Source organism: Castanea sativa, chromosome 11, assembly GCF_040712315.1.
Source record: "Castanea sativa cultivar Marrone di Chiusa Pesio chromosome 11, ASM4071231v1".
Classification (NCBI taxonomy): domain Eukaryota; kingdom Viridiplantae; phylum Streptophyta; class Magnoliopsida; order Fagales; family Fagaceae; genus Castanea; species Castanea sativa.
This window is the reverse complement of record NC_134023.1, coordinates 10,221,330-10,244,426: the sequence shown is the minus strand read 5'-3', so window position 1 is coordinate 10,244,426 and position 23,097 is coordinate 10,221,330. Positions and strand designations below refer to the sequence as shown.

Below are 23,097 nucleotides of genomic sequence, written 5' to 3'. Positions count from 1 at the left end.
CATAGAACAAGTCTATGGAATCAACAAGGAGTACGAAACGTGCTACTTGTTATCCCCTTCACTATCCAGAATCATAAAGACAAAGGACATAACTTCCCGCACATAGGATTAGTCCAAATAGGAGTGAAACCACTCACCGAAGAGGTTTGAACGGCTCAATCCTCATGGCCCTTAGAGGTGCTCGTCACGTCGATTTGATGACAGCCTCCTAGGAACCATAGAAACCGGTCTTAGTAACGGACCCATTCATTTTAATCGTTTCCCGCATTTTAGCATCTTTCTCCATGACAGTACAGTTATCAAAGCCCTCACACTCAATATCAAGACCCATGGAACCCTTATGACACAGGGAACTAGTCAGATCGCCTTGATATATAGAGTTTACTACAAGTGCATGAGAACGAACATGAATGTCGGAGCACTTGATAGGAGACAAAAGGGCGAGACAACCCTCATCCAGACCACTGATCCTAGCGCCAAAGTTAAGGTTCCCAGAACCCTCAAATGGTCTGAAATTACTTTCCCAGCCAATTGGATGTTAGAAAATGAAAATCATGCTCTACAGATCCAACACCCAGCCCAGAATCCAGATCTAGAATTTGTCCAACAACTAGCCGACGGCACGGTTAGGTTAAGTTTCGACAGATCTAGGCTTAGCACTCCTCTAGACTATGAGTGTAGGCAACCATTGGACACATCCCGGTTTAGATCCCCAATCGATCTACAGCAGCCCCATAGGCAGTCACCTATCTACCTTAGAGATAGATCTGCATCCCAGTGTAGCTCAACCAGACCTTTAGGATCACCTTTTCCTAGGTCTAGAAGAGATTTAGGTGTTCAGCTTCAGGGAGTTAGAACCAATTCCCAACTCACCACACCTTGCTACACAGCCAAACAGGATTCGATTGTCAATGAGGAAGACGATCATGAGCAATCCCCCCCATCCCCATCCGGAACCGATATGGAACGGCCTCCGGAACAGCAAGAGGAATCTCTGAATATCTTAGTGTTAAACAGAGAATTCGTTCCTGACCTAGAAGAATTAGGAAAGGAGTTTAGTTCTGAGGAAAACAGGACTAAAAGAGAAGCCTACAAAGCCAATTATACCAGAGATCAAAAAGAAAAAGTATTTGAAGCATGGACGGCATTCATGAGGGAAATATCCCGTAATGTCCCCTTTTTCTTATACTTCGAAAGGTATTTTGGCCAGCACAAGCAGTTTTGTGTCCTTACCCGAGCCTGGACCATAGAAGGACCCAATGCAACCAAAGAAATTGTAAGGTCTAGTCATCCACCCCTAGAAGCCATAACCTTCAACCATCGTAGGACAGAGATAATAGCCTCTCCCTTCAAGGCCACCATAGATAGACATCAGCCTGTTGACAAGGTTATTGAGCAAAACAACTATACCAACCAGTGTCTAAATGTCATAGGAAAACAGCTTGACAGAATAGAGGATAGGATCGAAAACAAAGTTATCCTCCAACCAGGAAGCTCTAGTAGGCCGATCCAAACCTTAGAAAAGCCCTTAGTCAAGTTACCCACAACCAGACACACCAGCCTTAGTTATCCTAAGGATAAGACAGCCTTAGAGATAGTGGCCCAGAAGCTAGAAGAACTAGTTAAGAAGGAACCAGCCACCCCTTCATCAATGAATGTTCTAGATATCCAATCAGCCTCTAGCAGTTCTAGCCAAACCTCTGACCAGGAGATGGAACAATTACAAAACCAGTTTCAGGATTTAGATGTAAAACGGCTTTACCATCCCGATCCAACCAGCTCACCCAAGAATTGGTATCCAAGATCTTCACCCCCTGACCTCCGGTATGAGGAAAGAAATGTTAGCAACCAATTCTCAGTATCTTCTGGTAGACTCTATGAATGGAACATAGATGGTTTATCAGAACAGGAAATCCTAAACAAAATCCAGCATATGACTATGGTAGCCAACAACTACCTGGACGAAGGCCGTCCCCATAAAGAAGTCATTGAAATGATGGCATTAGGATTTACAGGCAAACTCCAGCAATGGTGGAACAATTGCCTTACTGAAGTGTCTAAAGAAGACATCAAGTACGCCATCCAGAAGGATGAGGAAGGAAACCCCATCATCAATGAAATAGAACAAGGAATTCCTGACGGTGTCAATACCCTGATTTATACAATCATGAAACACTTCATAGGAAAACCCAGCAATATCACAGCTAGGATTTATGAGCAGCTGAGCAACCTTAGGTGTAAAACCCTAGGAGATTACAAGTGGTATGAAGACGTCTTTACCACTAGGGTCATGCACAGAAGAGATTGTAATTCTCCATTTTGGAAAGAAAAATTTATTAATGGTTTACCAACCCTCTTCAGTCAAAAGGTTAAAGAAACCCTTTGCAGCCCCTTAGGTGTCATAGATTATGATAACCTAACCTATGGAGACATCTCTAGCACTATTAGAAGTGAAGGAATGAAGATGTGCAGAGACCTCAAAATCCAAAGCCATATCAACAAGAATAAGGCCAAGTACGAAATGGGACATTTCTGTACTCAGTATGGCTTACCTTCTGTCAAACCGTCCAAGAGGAAGTCCAAGCACAAAGGAAAGGAATCCTTTGAGAAATCCTATAGGAAGAAAGCAACCAAGTATTATAGAAAACAGAAGCACAAGACTGATGATTTCTATAAGAAAGGAAAATCCAAGGAACCCATTCCACAAGCATCAGGCAGATGCTACAACTGTGGAAAGAAAGGTCATTTCAAGAATGAGTGTAGAGCTAAAGCCAAATCCCTTATCAATGCCCTCATTAATGACCAACCCAGAAAAGATGAGATCTTCAAGTTACTAGAACTTGACCGCTCTGACAGCGAGTCTTTTAGCAGTGCTAGTGACAGTGAGCTTAGGCAAATATACAGGTCATCCTCTGATTCCTCTAGTACCGATACCTCTAGTGGCCCGGATGAACCCACGCCATGCAAAGATGGTTGTTGCAGAAACAAAACCATCAATGTGTTAAACAGACAAGAAGAACTTCTTTTAGACCTCATAGAGGCTATAGAAGACCCTATTATCAAAGCCCATAAGCTTACCCTTTTCCATCAGACCTTAGTTAGGGAAACCAGTAAGCCTGCCCTTAAAATCCAGCAACCTAAGGTAGACTTAGAGCAAATTTACAACAGGTTTACCCAGTCCAAGAAGGAAGTTACAGTCAACGACCTTCAGAAAGAAATTAAAGAAACCAAATCAGAAGTCAAAATCCTAAAGCAAGATTTAACCATCCTTAGGGTCGATTATGATCTCCTTAATCGTAGAATCCAACTCTTGGAAAATACTTCTCACCAAAACAATGAGGAAAGTCCCTCAGATGAAGAAGTTGATCAAACAGTTAACCCTACAGCTGATTTTATCCAAGAACCTAGCAAAGAATTGTTCGTAGACACCATCAGTAGGATTAACTTCCATAAATGGCATTCCAAAGTCAGGATTGTCATCAGCAAAGATTTTGAATTTGAGGTCATAGCTTTAATTGATTCAGGCGCTGATCTTAACTGCATTCAAGAAGATATCATTCCCTCCAAATACTTTAAAAGGTCTAAGGAGAGATTAACTTCCGCAAGTGGCGGGAGAATGCAAATTGATTTCAATATCCCACAAGCTGAGGTTTGCCAAGGTGGCATATCCTTTATGACAAAATTTGTCCTTGTCAAGAACATGACAGATAGAGTCATCCTAGGAAACCCTTTCTTGTGTTTATTATATCCTTTCATCACAGATACTGAAGGAATCACAGCCCATCCTTTTGGTCAGTCTGTCAAATTCGAATTTATGAGAAGTCCAGAACCTTGGGAGGTTTGCTCCCTCCAGAAAGCTTCTATATCAAAAACTCTCAGCGCTATCACCATCCTTCCATCTCATAATCAAGCCCAGCAACTTGATCCAACCAAAACAATTGATCATCCTTTTGACTCCAATCAATTGTCATCATGCATTCATCATAAAAATATTGGCATCTCTGCATCCATCAATTTTAAAAGAAAAAGGGTTTTTAGCAATTATTTAAAAATCTCAAATGGTCCAAACCTTTCTTCGCAGGACAAAGAGAAAGCAATACTTAATACCACTAGTAAGTGGGAGATGACTTCTTTAGCTGAGAAGAAGGGCAAGGGGAAAGCACCCGCAAGGGACTATCCTCAAGACAAAAGACTACCAGCGGGACAGTCTTTTGTAAAGCATGAAGGCGCATCCTCTACAAGCCATAGAGGAGCAACATCCCTTCAGGAATTTGTCCCTCCAACGGTGACATATTCCAATGGTGATATGGCTATTGTTTTACAGGAAGTTTTATCCAGGGCTTTACAGTTCAATAATGGAACATACACAGACCTACCCTACTCCATTAAATGTCTCCTTGATAACCTTCAATTTGCCCACACCAGAAATAACCAAGACCTATTCCTAAAAACCCTCAGAGCACTAGAAATCCATCTAGTAAACCTTGAAGCAAGAAATGAAATCTTAACTAGTCAACTCTCTGGCAAAGAGGATGTCCATTCAATGGACAAAATGACTATCATGAGCACTGATTATGCTAAACTCAGTCTTAAGACTAGAGCAACTCTAAGAAGTGCCGTTGCCAACTTGCCATCAGATTTACAAACTCGTATTCTGAGAAGCAAGGCCATGAACGAAAGTCAGAATCTCTGGTATGAGCATTTCAAAATGCTAGTTACAACTACTATTCCTAATCCAGATGATTCGGATGATATGGATAACATTCTAGTACAAGCTGCATGGGAAGAATACTTTGGAAGCAGCTCCAGGGTATATGAAAATAAGCATCCCTTCCCAGGACTTTTGGTCAATTATGAAGACGGGTCAGATGAAGAAGAAAGAGATCCAGATTGGCTCTCCCAGATGTTTGAATCCGGTTTTATTAGACTTATTAAACTCACAAGTCATGACCAAATTAGCCAGCTTCCTGAGATCATCCAAAATGCCGTTAGGCAAGTCAACAGCCCCTTTGTTTCTATCAGATGTTGGAGTACTCTACCAGAATGGGACAAAAACAATTGGATGGAAGTTCATCCCTCAAAGCACCTTGTCCTCATTAATGGTTTCTCTTATCAGGGCCCATGGTATGAAGGAGACACATATATCTCATACAAATACCCTAATGCTCTAGCAGAGCGCTGGAGGAATTACTTCAACAACCAAATCATCGATGTCAGCCAAGAGCTTTGGAAGGACTACCATTTTATAAGCTCCACAGACAGGATCTATGTTTTTGGGAGACGACCATATGACTCCGCCATTAGAAATTTGAAGAAACTTGGTCCTGATAGTCCCAGAGAATTTCTTACAGGGAAAAAGCCTGTCCATGAACCACTTCTCTACTGTGGACTCTGCAACACCTATGCCAGATATCACGAGCACGATTGTGATAACGATTCCCCATGGGATCCTTATGATGGATATCCATCAGATGCTCCTGATACTGACTAAAACATCCTGTCAAAGCAACTCAGGATAAAAATCCCAGTCCGGTTACTATTCAAAATCAGCACCAGCAACTGATATGAACAGTACCCGCATCATGAACAGTACCCGCACCCAGCAGATTCCCCGACAGGTTACTATTCCAACAGTAACCGAATCCAGAAAAGCAAGGGGACAAATCACTGTAGCATGAACAGTGAAAGTTTTACTGTTCACAGACATAATCATCAAAAGATACTGTTGCTTTCGGTGGAATTAACTTTCACCTCAGTAAAAGCAATTTACCTTCCGGATTTTCAGCAATCATCCAGCAGCATCCAAGGCCTCCTCCAGCCTATTTAAGGAAGCCATTCCTCCATTCTGAAGCAGGTCCAATTTTAGGAGAAACTTCAGCAACTCCAAAATTCCCTCCTCTTCCAGCCAAGAGTTCAGCTTTGCCTCCTCTTTACAACCCTTAGCATTGTAATCAGATGGCACTATTTCATACTTGTAATATTATGGCCTCAGTCGGCCTTTATGTTTATTTTCCGCACATGGCCCCAACCGGCCTTAGCCTGTAACTTACCCCCATATATATATATATATATATATTCACAACATTTTTACAACAAATCTTAAGTGGTAGGTTATTACTGGTTGTTATTGTTAGGGAAAAAAAGTGATCTTAGTGTTAAGTTCATATTTAAACCAATAATAACTAACCACTTATGATTTGTTGTGAAAATATTGTAAAAATGTTGTAAACGCAATATCTCTCATTTGAATATAAATATATTATATATATATATATATATATATTATTCAAATATGCCATAGAATATTTGATAATAGCTTCATTTTGCATATTTATATCATTATTAGAAAAGTATTATCATACTTATTTTGAATTAATTCATGCATTTTATAGTTGATTTTGAAATAATGCTAAATAATTAATTTTGTGCTTAATTGAATTTTAATGCGTGAATTTGTCTTTTGTAGGATAATGAAATTAAATAAGTGGATTTGTGTAAAGAAGAAAACTAATGAACTTTAATTTTACAAGGGCCATGACGAAGTCAAAGAAGGCCAACCCAATTAAATTCAAGTCTAATTGGAGCAAGGAATCAAAGGAATTTGCACCTAATCCAAGCCAATTTGGATTAGGATTCTAGCATGCACACCAATTAGTATTTGGAGCATCACCTTCTGCTCATATGTCCAATTGAGATGATTTAAGTTGAGCTAGAATGCTAACTTTAAGGGCTACAACTTTGTAGTTTACCAAAAGTCCGAATTCTGAAGTTAAATGGGCCAAAAAAATGTTGATTAAGTGAAGCCTAAAAATTTGGAATTTTCTCCAAACGGGAATTCAACTTGTAATAGAATTCTTTAACCTATTTAAAGGCTCTTTAGGGCAAAATTCAGAGGGGGAGCTGCTGTAGAACATAATTTAGGTTTTCTTAAAGTTTCTTTACAGTTTTTAAAATTTTATTTGTGTTATGGCTTGCTAAAAGCCTTGCTAAGGCAAGGGGTGAAACCCAACCGTTTATTGGTATGTTCTTAACAATTATTTATTGGTTTTAATGCTTATATTTTTATGTTTTTGATTGTTTTACTCATCTAGAAAAGTGTTTAGTTCTGTATAATCCTTTGATTTATCGTAGACTCTGGGCACGTTAAATGCTTAGTATTCTCTACGTACTAATTTACTAGTTTTTTTTTTTGCCTAAAATTAATCAATTGCATGAAACTACCTTAGACAATTAATTCTTGACTTTTTATTGTTAAATCATCCAACTAAGATCATCATTCGAATGAATTTTAGTTGAGTTATAAAATAAATATTGTTAAGGCTACTAATAGACGTGTTGTGTGTGGATACCTAAACTTTAGCGCTTTAATATATTGTTATTTTTTCTTAATTTAAATTACCTTTACTAAACTATCAAAAGTCTCTTCGGTTAAACTTTATTATTTTAGTTTTTTTTTTATTGTGGTTTGCTAATCAATTCTCTTTTTCCTGTGGATTTGACCTCGGACTTTCCGAGTTATTACTTCGCGAAAATCCTACACTTGGGAGCATTATTTAAGTCGCAACAAGTTTTTAAAGTTCATTAGCTTTCTTCTTTGCACAAATCTACTTATTTAATTTCATTATCCTACAAAAAACAAATTCAAGCATTAAAATTCAATTAAGCACAAAATTGATTATTTAACATTATTTCAAAATCAACTATAAAACGCATGAATTAACTCAAAATAAGTATAATAATGCTTTTCTAATAATAATATAAATATGCAAAATTAAGCTATTATAAATATTCTAGGAATATTCCTAAAATATGCCATTATTTTGCTGAACGCTGGTTCCATTCGGATTTTTTTTTTTACGAAATATTCTAGGAATATGCCACTGAATATTCTAGGAATATGCCACTATTATATTTTTATTTTCTTTTTAATTTTTTTTGTATGTTCTAGGAATTAGTTTCTTGACCTATAGTGGCATTTATGAAACGCCACTATAGCTCATTTAAAAAAAAGTTAAAAATGACCTATAGTGGCGTTTATATAGCTTCTTTTTATTTAAAAAAAAAAAAAACTCAACCAAATTATATATATATATATATATATTTTTTTTTTTCACAATATTTTTACAATAAATCTTAAGTGGCAGGTTGTTGCTGGTTGTTATTGTATGGGAAAAAAAAGTAATCTTAGTATTAAGTTCAAATTTAAACCAATAATAATTAACCACTTATGAATTGTTGTTAAAATGTTGTGGACGTAGCATCTCTTATTTAAATATAAATATATAATAATATATATATATATATATATATATATATATATTATTCGAAAATGCCATAGAATATACTAGGCATATTCCTAAAATATGCCATTGTTTTGCTCAACGCTGAATCCATTCAAATTGGTTTTATTTTATTTTTTTACGGAATATTCTAGAATATGCCACTAAATATTCTAGGAATATGCCACTATTATTTTTTCGTTTTCTTTTTAATTTTTTCCATATGTTCTAGGTATTAATTTCTTGACCTATAGTGGCATTTATGAAATGCCACTATAGGCCCTTTGTCCTATAAGGGCCTATAATGGGCGTGTGTACAAACACCACTATAGCTCATTAAAAAAAAAAAAAAGTTAAAAAAATGACCTATAGTAGTATCACCGTTGTTATTCAAACCAATAGAAAATTTCAAAATATCACTAATAAAAATTACAAAAATATCCAAAAGCCAACCACATGTCGATAGATGTTGATATTTTAATTTAAAATTGCACAAGTAGCTTAATTAAATATTGTCATGTGTTATTTTGAATTAAAAAATTTTGGCTAATCAAATTATGTCATGTGTCATTAAACCTCAAGACTCCTATAAATAAAGATTATCATTAGTCTCTCAAAAATGATATTCAATAGTCTCAAAGCTTTGTTGGAATCATGCATGCTCCAAAGCTATCAAGAATATCAAGAACTTCAAATTAGAATATTCAAAGAGAAATCAAAATTCAATAGAATTAAGCTCAAAAAGGCCTCCAAAAACTACAAAAGACTTCAAATTAGTAAAACATTATTTACTCAAGTCCCTAAAACCACAAAAAACATCCACCACAACTCTGTGAATGCAAAGAACATTCAAAACATTCATCCAAATAATACCTCCAAGTCTTAGAGTTCTATTTCGAAGCCTCTAGAAAGTTCAAGAACTCTAATCAATTGGAATTTTATCGGATTTAATCTCTAAAGTCTCAAGGAACTTCCACCACAAATCTTCTAAGATGATGAACATTTAAGAGTACACAAGGAATGAGAAGTCTCTAACAAACGCACAATTAGAGATATGTTCATCAAAATCTAGTCCAAAAATCTCTCGATCCACTTTTCAATCAAAGTGCGGAACAACTTGTATTCAACTCAAGACTACATCAACACAATTCTTGAATTGAAAACTTTTCAAGGAGATTGATTCAGAAGTTTTTTTTTGTTTTTTTTTGTTTTTGTTTTTTGTAATAGAATACAAATACAAATAATTATACCCACTCATTCATCAATACAAAAATATATTTGTGAAAGTATTTTAATTGTTTGATTTTCAAACTTGAAATTCTGTGTTTATACTATCTATTGTTTATTTTTGAGAAATTAATTGATAGTAACTGAAAGAGAGAATCCAACAGCAAAAATTATGTTCGTTAGAGGTCTATGAGGTCAATGTACCCATATATCTTCTGGGGGGGGGGGGGGACGGCGGGATATATATTAAAGTGGGCCTCTCATGACAAGGAGAAGGGGAGGATAAAACAAAAACAAAAAATGATACCCTTTTTTTTTTTTTGGGTAAACCAAAAAATGATACCAACAATCCTAGTTCTCAAAAAACCATATGAAAATAAAAGCATAGAAGTAGAACCATGGGCCTTCATCTCTATTCACTATTTCAAAGTAGTTCATTACATTGTTCCACGCTAAATTATATAAAGAAGTCACGCCTGATAAAAAATAAATCTAAAATAAAAAGAAGTCACGGCTGATAAGCCACTGGTGGGCGCAATTATATATGGTTTTGACAAATGTGTCTACTTTTGACAAATGCCGGCATAAAAATTATCTTTTTTTTTTTTTTTTGGTTTCTTTTTCAGGTACATGTGTGTCACGGGAGATGATAGGGAAACAATCCAGATCATATATTGGATCAATATGCAAAGGGTGTTAAAAAATTTTATAACTTGGATAAAAGAAAATTTTAGCATGATTGAGTCCCCATTAATTCAAAATGTATTAAATTTCTTACTATGTAATAATTAAAGACATCTTGTATTGTTTATGTCAGTAATAAGACGTAGATGTTTCTCAAAGATGAAAACTAATATGACGTAGTAGATGATGACCATTATAAAGAAAGTGGTCAAGCATGTTAAAGTGTTAAACATCAAACCGACCAGTATGATTTTGTTATTCGACAAACCATAGTGGACAACCGACATAATTTTATTTTGGTCAACGCATCCCGCAATTAGAGTCAATTCTTCGTCTTTCTCGCTTAAAAAAAAATTGTGGGGAGGGGGGGGGGGCCATTGCCCCCTAGTCAAATCATAGCTCAATCCCTGCATATAAAGACCCATTAAGCAAAATTTTTCCTTAGCCTGTAAAAGCAAAAAGAGTAATTTTATGTATACAAATTATTTTATAATATTTTTACAAAATATTGATGTGGAAAATTCTTACTAATATTCAATTGGATCTGCTACTAACATTACATTTTTACTTACAAATAATCACCCATCACTTCTACTGTTTGTGAAATAATTTGTGCATATGGTATTACTTAGAAAAACATCCTTGTGCAAATCATGTAGTTATTGTGTTAGTCACTGATCAGATATCCAGGCACTAAAGAGATTTGGGAGGTAGAAGAGTCCAATTGAAATAAGATCTGCGTGCAATCATATGGATAAGTCTTACTATAGATAATAATACTAGGAGTCTAGGGTGTGTGATATTCTTGTTTCGAGGGCTTCCATTCTATTGTAGTAAATTTTATTGGTCATGAATAAACTTCCATAGTGGTTTTTCCTTCAATTTTCCTTGCAATCACTATATGCCTTTTTTTTTTTGTGTGTGTATCTTACAATGTTATGATAAACCTTAAAATTAATCTGAATATCTAATTGATCAATTTAACAAGTTGACTAATGCTACTATAAAATCAACCGGAGTCTAAATTTCCTAAACGTATTCCATTGGGCCTTTGAATTCAATGCCAATGAATCTTCTATTTTACTAATATAACTTTGCTTTTGAGAATATTAATTACGATGGATAAAGACGGTGATCAACCCTGTTAAACCCAACAATTTTGATTTTGTTATAGACAGACCATATAAGTGGACGGCTAGCATTTTTATTATTTAAGCTAAAACAGAGTCAAAATGAACAAATTCACTAATACGAACAAATCCACTATATAGAATGAAAGTTTTATAATAAACTAGCATAATACCCGTGCGATGCACGGCTTAATCAAAATTTATATGTAAATAATTTTTTTTATTAATTTACATAAAATTAGATAATAGAATAGACAATAAAAATAAATAAATAAATATTTTATTTTTAAGTTGTATAATAAATTTATATCGTGTGAAACTAAGGTATTATGAAATACATACATACATACATACATACATACATACATACATATATATATATATATATATATAAGTAAGTAATAACTTATTAGAAGAGTGCAATAAATATGTTCGTTTTCAGAATGCAAAAGATGATTTATTCTTTTTTTTTTTTTTGTATATTATTTTTGTCAATATCATGAAACAAAATTTGTATGATTTTCTTCAAACTTACATGGATTTGAATTTGTCATTTATTTTTTTGCAAAATTTGTCATTATTTTTTTTTAAAAAAAAATATATATATTAGTTTTTTTGGTTGACTTTATTCTAATTTTATTTTGTTTTGATCTAAATTAGATTTTTTAAAATTAAGTTTACATTAATGTTAATACATATTAGCTATCATTTGATCGTTTATCCACACAAAAAGAAAACAACAATTAACGTTTAAATTAAGCTAAAAAGTAAAATTGTTACTTTATAAAAAAATGGATACAATACTTATAGTTACTTTATGCAAATAAGTCGATAAGAACAAATAGAATTAGACTTAAACTTAAACTTGTTTGTTAAATAGATTAGATGAAGAATTTGGATTGTAATAAAATTAAAATTAAATAAGAATTAGATGGTGTAGTCACCAGAGACTACTTAGATAACAGTATTTGGGACTCAATTTATTTATACGTGGGTTATGTCTTAATCCTACATATTGGGTCCTAAACTTCACCTAGTTTGTCTGCTCCCAACCCTAATACGAGAACTTCTCCCTAGTTTCCTTTAGCTCTCATGTGTTTCCCTCTCTGTTTTTCTCTCTCTGTCTCCCCTCCCCCCGTTTTTCCAACCCCCATACCCTTCCCTCTTCTACCTTTTATAGTCTCTTGTTAGTGGAGTGATCATCATTATTTTCCACTTCACATGTATTCCCATGCTCATTAGAATCCCAAGGAATCCTCACAACTTTAGAGGATTCCCTTGAAATTTGTTCTAGACACCATATAGTGTTTGGCAGCGGTTTCCCCAATGGCACTATTAGTCCTTGGTTACCGACCTCACTAGGTTCGCGTCTTACCTCGCCTTCCCTTGTGACTGGTTAGTATTTGGCCGACCACTTAAAACTTCCTTGGGTGGTTGTCCCTTCGACCTGTCATTCCGACCTTAAGGTTGGGCCCATTATGATAGGCTTCAAAGTTAACTCACTCCATATGTACCATGTTTAGCTCCTCTAATGTTCCTTGGGTACTATTTTGGGCTCTGATTTGGTGTGCTAATATGCACCTTCTAGGCCCAACCCCCCACTGATGGATTAGATAAAGAATTTGGATTGTAATCAAATTAAAACCTTTATCAACTTAGAAATTATAGGAGAAGAAAAATTAGATATATATTTTTTTAAATGTAAAAATCTAAAAAAAATTCTGCAATTAAAGATGCATCAGAACATGTCATGTAGTGATTAAAAAAAAATTGTTGCTTTTTTTATAATACACTACAAGTAAAAAATAAAGATTAGATGAAGAATTTGGATTACAATCAAATCATGGTTAAATAAGGATTGGATGGATTATATGAAGAATTTGAATCAAATTAAGATTTTTATCAACTTGGAGATTATAAAAGAAGAAAAATTATAGATATGTTTTTTAAATCTAAAAATCTAAAAAAAAAAAAGAAACACTGCAATTTGGTGAAGCAACTTGGCGCAACCATGGTATCTAAGCCCAACTTTTATTATATAGTACACGATTTTTTCCTAAATCTAAAGCTATCTCTTGTGGTACTTACTTACGTGACCACACGCAGCTTCAAATCCCTAGACTCTTCTATTTGAATTTGTTAAACACAAACACCCATGTTTGTGACTTTGAGATCCCACTAAAAGTTTTAAATCATCAGCAGTTGTTGATCTTGTAACAACAACTTCTACCACACCAACTCTTGAGTTTCTTTAAGAATATTGCCGGTAGAAGATTTTAGAGAACTTTGGGTACAAAAACCCTAAATCTACAATATGGGGCACAAAAAACACTATTCTCTCTCTAAAAAACCCTTGTAAAACATGCTTTCAGGTTTCTTTTAAATAGTTAGTGAAATAGATCTGAAACCCTAATCACTTAATGAGCTATTAGGCCTTAATTAAAATTTTAAAAAATGCATCTTGATTGGTTGAGCCTTCTTCTCGATCAATTGAGCCAAGTAGATTTTGAATTCTTCTTTTTGCAGCTTGTACGTTCTTGAATCTTGACTTGTATCACCTTGAGCATTGTTGAATAAACCTTATAAACTCTAAGATCTATATTTAGACAAGCTTGTGTTCACGGTTTGCCAAATTTTTTAAACTTTTAGAACCTAACATACCAAATACTAGAAAATGTGAAAAAGTATTTTTACAAAAAATTTTCCAACTAAACAAACAAAGCATATGAAAAATATCAATCAATCAAAAAAAATTAAATAAAAATTAGTATTCCAATCCCTAATATCCTTAATTATCCAATAAATGTTGCAATGTTAAAATATCATTTATATTCTTTTTTAGCAATTTTATTGATTGTTTTGCAACTTTAAATAATTTTTTGTATCTTTTTCTTTTGTTGTGTTGTTGTAGCCATTGACTAACTCATTTTGTTTTCCTTCAATGCAAATGTTAGTGTGAGTTGTACATATATTACATGAGTACATGTATCTTCTTTTTATGCATGTTTACAAATATTATTTGGTGTGAGTTGTACATATTACATAAATAATTAACTAAATTTCATGCGATAGTATTTGTTCTTTGTTATGCAATAGTGTTTGTTCCTTTGTTTAATTGACTAAATTCAGGAATAATTATAAAATAATAGAAATGATTATAAAGTTGTATTTGTTCTTCCTTTACATGCCTTTCTCTTCTTAACATTATTTTTTTCAGTAAAAAATTGATAAAAAGAGGAGGCCTATAGATAGTTAGAGACAGTGAAGGGAATGTAACAAATTGAACGATACAGCAATTAGCTAAAAACCCTAGAAGAGCCAATGGAAAAATCATAAAACCATGAAACCGCAAAGGGTGAAAAAGGTTACAAGTGAAGACAGTAAGCCTTGACATCTAAAATATGAAGTGTCTCACCACTATCAAAGTGCCACCAAGGTAGAGTTGATGAAAAAGGAGACGATAGAGTTTGTGTTCAGAAGTGTCGGGCTTCCTTTTTATTTTTCAGGGGAGAAAAGGAGTTGATCGGGCATTTATTTTTTTAAAATTGGATTTTGATTTTTTTAATATTGGTGATGTGGAAAAATGTAAGAGCTTCAAATCCTATGTGGCAAGGTCTTACGAAGTCAAATAAAAGTTTAAAAAAAAAATGGCCAAAGACATCAGCTTTATAGTATATATAAATTCGACTTATTTCTATGTACTATTGTGCATGACTATTAATTTGGACATAATGTTAACCAAGCCATATTAGGACTCAAGATCCTTGCGAACTTAAAAAGTATCATTACACACAAACTATAACACATAGTTTTGCACAAATCTGATTTTTAAATTGAAACTATTAATTAAAGTGATAATTTCAAATTTAAAAATCATGACTTGACATTATGGTTTCAATTTAAAAATGGGGTATGTGTAAAACTATGTGTAAGAGCTTATATGCAACAAGTATTGCCCTTCCAAAGAAATATATGAACTTAACTAAAATTTTACATGATTAATAATAATAATATTATATATATATATATATGTGTGTGTGTGTGTGTGTAAAACTATGTGTAAGAGCTTATATGCAACAAGTATTGCCCTTCCAAGGAAATATATGAACTTAACTAAAATTTTACATGATTAATAATAATAATAATAATAATATTATATATATATATATATATATATATATATATATATATATATATATATATATATGGATTATGGCAACATGGTTGAAACTTCTATACAAACTACAAATGGACTAAATGCATAAAGAAAGCTTGAAGGTATTGGATGCTACCAAAATGCTTTCATATTTTTATTCTCATGTTTGACACTAAAGTATCTTGATATCAGATGGAGTAGATGTTTCGGAAACACCTATACCAGTTATGCTTAAACTTGGTGAAAACTATGCATGCGGATTTTTTTCAAGATGTGTAAATCTTTGTTTCATTTTATAAAAAGTTCATTATTAAATTATATTTGAGATGACTGCTATATGTAAAATTAATCTTCTTATATCTATTTTCAACTTTTATTTTGAATTAGAATTATTGATTTTCATTTATTTTTTACTTAATTGTTGCATTAAACAAAGTGAAGATATTTAACATTTTCTAACTGTCCGATATGTTGCACAAATTAGCGACCAATTATCTAATAAAACATATCACTTTTTACTCTGAAAACCCTAGAATCATTTAAGTTTTGCCACCTAGTTGTGTAAAGGCTTGCCACATGTCATTTATCATATAAATATTTTTTCTAACAAAGATCAATTAATATAATAATTAAATGCATTCATCATCATCATCATCATCATCATCATCATCATTATTATTATTATTATTATTATTATTAACTCATGTATATATTTACTTATTATAAATGATTCCACTTAGTTCTAATTTTTTTAATTAATTATTTCTTCAATAATTTTACTTATTAGTTATTGATAAAGTACATAAAAAAATACTATCATTCAACAATAAATAAATTTGATTACAATCACTATATAACTACCTATGTTTCAGTTCATATTTAAAAATACTATAATTTTCAATTAACAATTTTGACTTTAGCTATATATACAAAGTTATTTAACTATAGGTTTTTTACATAATTTATTTATTTAGTCTAGGTTGATACCTATATTTTCATATATTTAACTAAAACTAAAAACTAAGTGGAATAATTGATCTTAACATTGATCAATAGGGACCGCCTCTAACTTCATTTAGATTTTCTCATTTAGAATCCTATATGTCAGTATATTTTCACAAATATATCTTAATGTTTTTATTTTAGTTATACTCATTTTATGAATATTGAAGATCTATGTCACAATTCCTTTGTGACATATAAACATTTTTTTTTGAAGTAAATGATGACGTCAAACATTTTATTTGACATGAGTATAACATATTAATCATGATCGTCTACCTTGATTATGGAAGTGGAGATTATTGATTGACATATGGATGTATTAGAATACATTGAATTTGATTGATTCTTCTACAAACTAGTATCACATGAATAATTAAACTCATAATTTCTAAAGAGCATAATCTTTTAATTCTGAAAATCGTGAACTCAAATGCGAAATGTAAGTTAAAACCTTAATACATTGGGTAATCATATTTATTGTTGCAAGAACATCGTTTCTTAAGATTGAATTTATAATCTCAATAAGAGATAACAAATATTCCCTTGGCATAGATTTAACAAGAATTGATTATTTAGAGTATCATGCCTGGTCATTTTAGTAAAGGGATACTAAAAATATATATTTAATAAAATGAAATTCCAAGAGAATAGGAATAATCAAGAAATTAAATGAGGGACTCAAAGATTAAAGATTTACTAATAATAATGTGATGGTAAATTATTTTATCTTTATTTCACTATGAATATTTTATGGATCGGTCAAATGAATTTTTAGTCACTGGATATCTGGTATAATTAAATAAACCCTATAGTACAATTATGTTTTTACAGTGGAGTGAAATGTAGACTAATTTAAAGATAACAGAAGTCACATTATTTTCCATTTACTCATATCTCAAACTATACATTTAAACATTCCAATGGATGGACTGTTAGAACATTAATCATGAGAGAAAAATAAAATGATTATAAACGGTGTAAAAGGGGGTCTATATATATGTTAAGGCATATAAAATTAATATTTATTACTTAATCTATCTGCAATTAATTGATTTGTATACAATTAATTTTTTTGTTTCTTAAAACTAATGTTATATTTTATTATATAATATTTAATTTATTTAGCAAAATAATTACTTTTAATTATCACTGTAGTGTGCTCTTGTTACCCCCTTAATTAATTATCCCAAATTGACCCTTAATATTATGCCAAAAGCAAATGAGAACTCACAATTTTACGTCATTATTTTAAAATATTTTTTTAATTGAATAAGAATTTTTTATTCTCTACTTAAACCCTTTATTAGTATAATTTTTTTAATAATACCCTTTATTAGAATCTTAGTACATCATTTAAAAAAAAAATTAGCATACCATATAATTTCATATGCAAACACAATTATAAAAAATGTCTAATAATATTGTGAAGTCCATATTTTTAGATTGGAAACCATGAACAATTGTAATAGTTTCGACTTAGTTTATCTAAATAAATTAGATTAGATAATATTTTATCAATAATGCAGAAAAGGGACCCCTGCAAGACTGCATTTTAACTATAGCTTGACAGGTCAAAAACCACTTATCTATACCGATCGAATAGTATGTCTCAACTGATCAAGACTCAGGCAGTTTGGATTCTCAACTTCTTTTCTCAGCCATTTGATACGGTTTTGATGGAACTTAAGTACATATAAATACAAATTTTAGAACACGTTTTTACACACACAAGAGAACAATGTTACTGCATAGATCTGGATTCTTCCAAGCTCTCTTGAAGCATCAACTAGAGATTACATGCAAACAACAAATCCAATGATAGAGAGAAGTTTCTGAAATCAGCTAAACACAAATACTAATTAAATTTTTGAGAGTGGATATCAAAGTCGCGAATAGGAGAGTTCGTTTCCAACTATCCAAAATAGAAGAGTCTGTGAATTTTGGAACTACATGTAGTCACACTAATAAGTACTAAATGAGGTAACACTAGATTTAGGGTTAAATCTATTGTACAAACTTTAATTCTATTCTAATAGTTATGTTGTCTTGAGGATTGTTTAGGTTAAATCATTCTCAAATTCTTTTTTTTTTTAAATTGTGAAACGGATTGTTTCATCAATTTTCATTGGTTATCATATTGGTGTCATATGTGATCTGTGCTTGTGTGATATGTTAAAATCAATTCAATCAAGAGCATGATTAATTAATTACTTGACTAAAATTTGATTTAGACAAATGGGGCCCAAAACCCATAATATAGAGTTTTAATAGAATAGATGGTTGAAAGAAAATCATACTACATTAAATTTTTAAGAAGAGATAAAAAGATAAGGAGGCAATGTGAAATGAAGTGTCGGAGCATACTTATTTAGTAAAATAATCCAACCACAGATTTGTGATAGTCATTCATACTCATACCTTTGAAACTTTTGTGTCCATGCATAGTTCATTAACCAATGAAATTATTTCTTCAATAAATTTTTGGTTATGTATCAATATAACCAGTCTTCTTCATTAATGTTTCTCCAAAAAAAAAAAAAAAAAAAAATCATTTTTCAATGGACCGCCTAATGTTTAGTCACACCAATAAGTACTAAATGAGGTAGCACTAGATTTAGGGTTAAATCTATTATACAAACATGGATTCTATTCTAGTGGATATGTTGTCTTAAAGATTGTTTAGGTTAAATCATTCTCAAATTTTATTTATTTTATTTTATTTTTCATTTTTTGTGAAACGGATTGTTTCATCAATTTTCATTGGTCGTCATATTGGTGTCATCTATGATCTGTGCTTGTGTGATGCGTTAATCAATTCAATCAAGAGTATAATTAATTAATTACTTGACTAAAATTTGATTTATATTGTGACAACCGGTGCCTAAATCCTATAATATAGAGTTTTAATAGAATAGATGGTTGAAAAAAAATACTACATTATATTTTTAAGAAGAGATAAAAAAATAAAGAGGCAATGTGAAATGAAGTGTCGGAGCATACATATACTACGCTATTTAGTAAAATAATCGGACCACGGGATTTATGAAAGTCATTCATACCTTTGATACTTCTGTGTCTATGTACAGTCCATTAACCAATGAAATTATTTCTTTAATAAATTTTTGGTTATGTATCAATATAACCAGTCTTCTTTCATTAATGTTTCTCATAAAAATAAAAAAATAAAAATCTTTTTTCAATGGACCGCGTAACGTGTTTGACCTTAGCAGGCAGCAGCTGTATGTTTCCTTGTAGACCCGCGCTAGACGCTGGCATGAGCATATAAGTAGCTAGCTAATTACCTAACAAGTGAAAAGCCATTAGTCTATCTTACTGGCTAACAAGATGATAAACATTCTCAAATTTGTGTTCATTTTATTTTTCTCATGCTTGTTGTGTACTTCTTCTCATGGCGTAAATGTGAATAATCTTAAATCAGGTGATACACTCAATTCCTCAAGGTTCCTAGTTTCCATAGAAAGAAGGTTCACATTGCAAGAGTCATTGAATTTGAGCAATATATATATAATGTAACTTTTAAATTTATGCATATTTATATAAGGAAAGTTACCAATAATGCAAGAGTCATTGAATTTGAGCAACTTCGAATCTGGGTTGTGAATAGTGCAACTTCATCACAGCAGATTTAGATATGTTCAATCATTTCCTCAGTTCACAAGCAGATTCAGATCGAGCTTTCTCCAAACTTAAACTTCTTGATCAAGAAATAGCAGTTTGGATCTCTCCTCCCTTCTCCCCCCCCCCCCTCTCTCTCTCTCTCTCTCTCTCTCTCTCTCTCTCTACATATGCACACGCTAACGTTTTGTTCATTAAAAGTTTTGCCCTAGCTAGATATTCATGTGTATTGCATCTTAATTATCTTAATGGAGGTTTTACTGGAAAAATGTTTGTTGCTTATACATAGATGGTACAGAAATTAGCCATGGCTAAGGATCTTAAATATGGATCTTATTCAAGGTTTATGTGCCTTGTACTCTGGGATTACACAAATTACAGATGCAACAAAAAATGATTCTAGGGCCAGAATTTTAAAATTAAACCATTAGTTAAACTAACTAAACTAAGGTATGTCTAATTTTCTCTTTCACTGAGGTTTCAAATACAAACTGTTAAAGATTTCAAAAATTGGTTAGATTGGAGCTTCATAATATGTTATATTAATTAGTTTGCATTTCTACACCTTTTTAGTTAAGTTTTGGTTTTGAAGGATCTGAACTTTGCATGATCCCTTTGATGGATCTCTTTTGCTAATTATGCTTAACTCTCGTTTATCCCTTCGTAAGGGTACTCATCTTCCACAATTTTGTTTTAAAAAAAGAAAAGAAAATTTCATTCCCTTGTATTTGTAGATTTTCGATACGAAGTATAACTTGGATCAAAATCAGAAAATATTTTCTTATATGATGATTACTAACACTGCTATATATGACCAGGTAGAGGAACAAAGAAGTGGATATGCGTTGCAATTTTCACAGCCATTGCTCTACTCGTGATTGTTTTCTGCATATTGTGTTATCTACTCAAACGGAGAGCAGTTGTAATTCAAGGTGTGTGTATGTGTGTGTGTATATAGAATATTTAAATTTACCAATTCTTGATTATTAATATGATATATGCAAATTATGATGTTCTATGGAAATTTAAACAGGGAATGATGAAACAAACGGTGAAAATAAATTGCTTGCTTCATTGAGCTTGGACCCATCTATCAACATGAATGAAATTCTAAATGATGGGAATGATGGAGCTCCTTTCAGTGTAATTAGCTATACATGTGTCATGGCTGCAACAAACAATTTTTCATTAGAAAACAAGCTTGGAGAAGGAGGCTTTGGGCCTGTGTATAAGGTCACCTCTAAATAAATTTCTACATCAAGTAGTTTTGAGTAACTTACATCTAAGCTGAATTAATCTTTTTTAATCACCACATCAGGGAAAATTGGCAGGAGGGCAAACAATAGCAATAAAGCGATTAGGGCGTAATTCAGAACAAGGAATAATGGAGTTCAAGAATGAGCTGATAGCCATGCCTAAACTCCATCATGTGAATATTGTTAAACTTATTGGTTGTTGCATTCATGGAGAAGAGAGGATGTTGGTTTATGAATACATGCCCAACAAAAGTTTAGATTGCTTTCTATTTGGTTAGAAAAACATTGACCTTAACTAGTACTTCCTTTGCTTATTCTTCAAAAATAAAATTTAAGTTTATTATATTACTTTATAAAAACTAGATTATTGATTGCGTCTATTTAATTGTTTATATCGGATAGATTCAAAGAGGAGCAAGATATTAGATTGGAAAAAACGTTTCAACATAATTGAAGGAATCGCTCAAGGACTAGTCTATCTCCATAAATATTCAAGACAAAGAATAATTCATAGAGATTTAAAAGCTAGTAACATACTCCTTGACCAAAACATGAATCCTAAGATTTCTGATTTTGGCATAGCACAAATTTTCAAACCGGATGAATTGGAAGCAAACACAAATGTAATTGTTGGAACATAGTAAGTTAATAATAAACCCCTGCACTTTTGATGATTAATGTCCTATTTAATCTTACTATTACATGTGCTCAAATCAATCACTTGTGAAATGAAATATTTATTGTGTTTTTGATGTAGTGGCTATATGTCTCCTGAGTATGCTATGGAAGAGGTGTTCTCTACAAAATCCGATGTCTACAGCTTTGGAGTCTTGATGCTTGAAATCATGAGTGGTAGAAAAAACAATAGCTTCTACCATGTTGACTACACACTCAATTTAGCAGGATATGTATGTCAATTAAATTTAAGCTTTGGATTTTATTTATAATCATTGTTATGTGTGCTTCTAATATTGTAAATGATTTTCTCAGGCATGGAATTTATGGGAAGAAGGCCAAGGGCTAGAACTAATTGATCCTTCAATAAGTGATTCATGTGTCAAATATAAGGTGTTGAGATCAATCCATATCGGTCTCTTATGTATACAGAATAACACTGATGATCGGCCCACTATGTCAGATGTGTTATTTATGATAAAAAATGATATTACACCATTGCCTTTGCCAAAAAACCAACCATTTTGTTTTTTGGATGAAATGGCTTTAGGGTAATTATTCCCAGGTCCTAACAAAGACTCAAAACGTTGTTTTCAGTGATTTGCTTGTCCACTTCTGTTAGGGCAGATGATATAGTAATAGAGAGGATAATTATCCTTTGTTATCTAGCTTTTCCACTTCTGTTAGGTTCAGGTATTTCTTTTCTCCCCCATTAACTTTCTTTGCATATATGGCTGTAATGGTGGCTCATAGTAGAGAATTGTCAATTACACCTTTCCCTGTAATTGTTGTAATATGAACTCCCTGCCTGAATCTACTCGGGATGTGTGGAGGAAGGATGTTAGTTTTGTTCTTGTCTTGCTTAATGAAATTGGTATTTATCTAAAAAATAAAAAATAAATCTTCACCTTTCAACTACGCTACATATTAATGTGCAATTTTCTTAGTCATAGATATCATATATCTTTTTCTTTTTTTAAACATTTCTTGTAGAAAATTCGATTTCTTTGACGTATTGTTCGATATCTTTGACTCAATGTTTGCATCTG

The 23,097-nt window shown here is 32.4% G+C and overlaps 1 protein-coding gene across 1 annotated transcript; it reads left to right on the top strand.

Annotated features, from left to right (window-relative positions):
* The first annotated feature begins 20,910 nt into the window (after positions 1-20,910).
* LOC142614515 (G-type lectin S-receptor-like serine/threonine-protein kinase At1g11330) lies at positions 20,911-22,754 on the top strand. The gene is made up of 6 exons (XM_075787041.1): positions 20,911-21,049; positions 21,151-21,350; positions 21,436-21,646; positions 21,776-22,013; positions 22,131-22,281; positions 22,364-22,754. The coding sequence occupies exons 2-6, from the start codon at positions 21,216-21,218 to the stop codon at positions 22,601-22,603; spliced, it is 975 nt and encodes a 324-aa protein (XP_075643156.1). The 5' UTR covers positions 20,911-21,049; positions 21,151-21,215; the 3' UTR covers positions 22,604-22,754.
* The last annotated feature ends 343 nt before the right edge of the window (positions 22,755-23,097 follow it).

Bases quoted from the DNA above. Each gene is read 5' to 3' on its own strand.
- LOC142614515 (XM_075787041.1), top strand. From the start codon at position 21,216: ATGAATGAAATTCTAAATGATGGGAATGATGGAGCTCCTTTCAGTGTA. The intron at 22,014-22,130 runs GTAAGTTAATAA...TTTTTGATGTAG, and splicing joins AATGTAATTGTTGGAACATA to TGGCTATATGTCTCCTGAGT. The intron at 22,282-22,363 runs GTATGTCAATTA...TGATTTTCTCAG, and splicing joins CACTCAATTTAGCAGGATAT to GCATGGAATTTATGGGAAGA.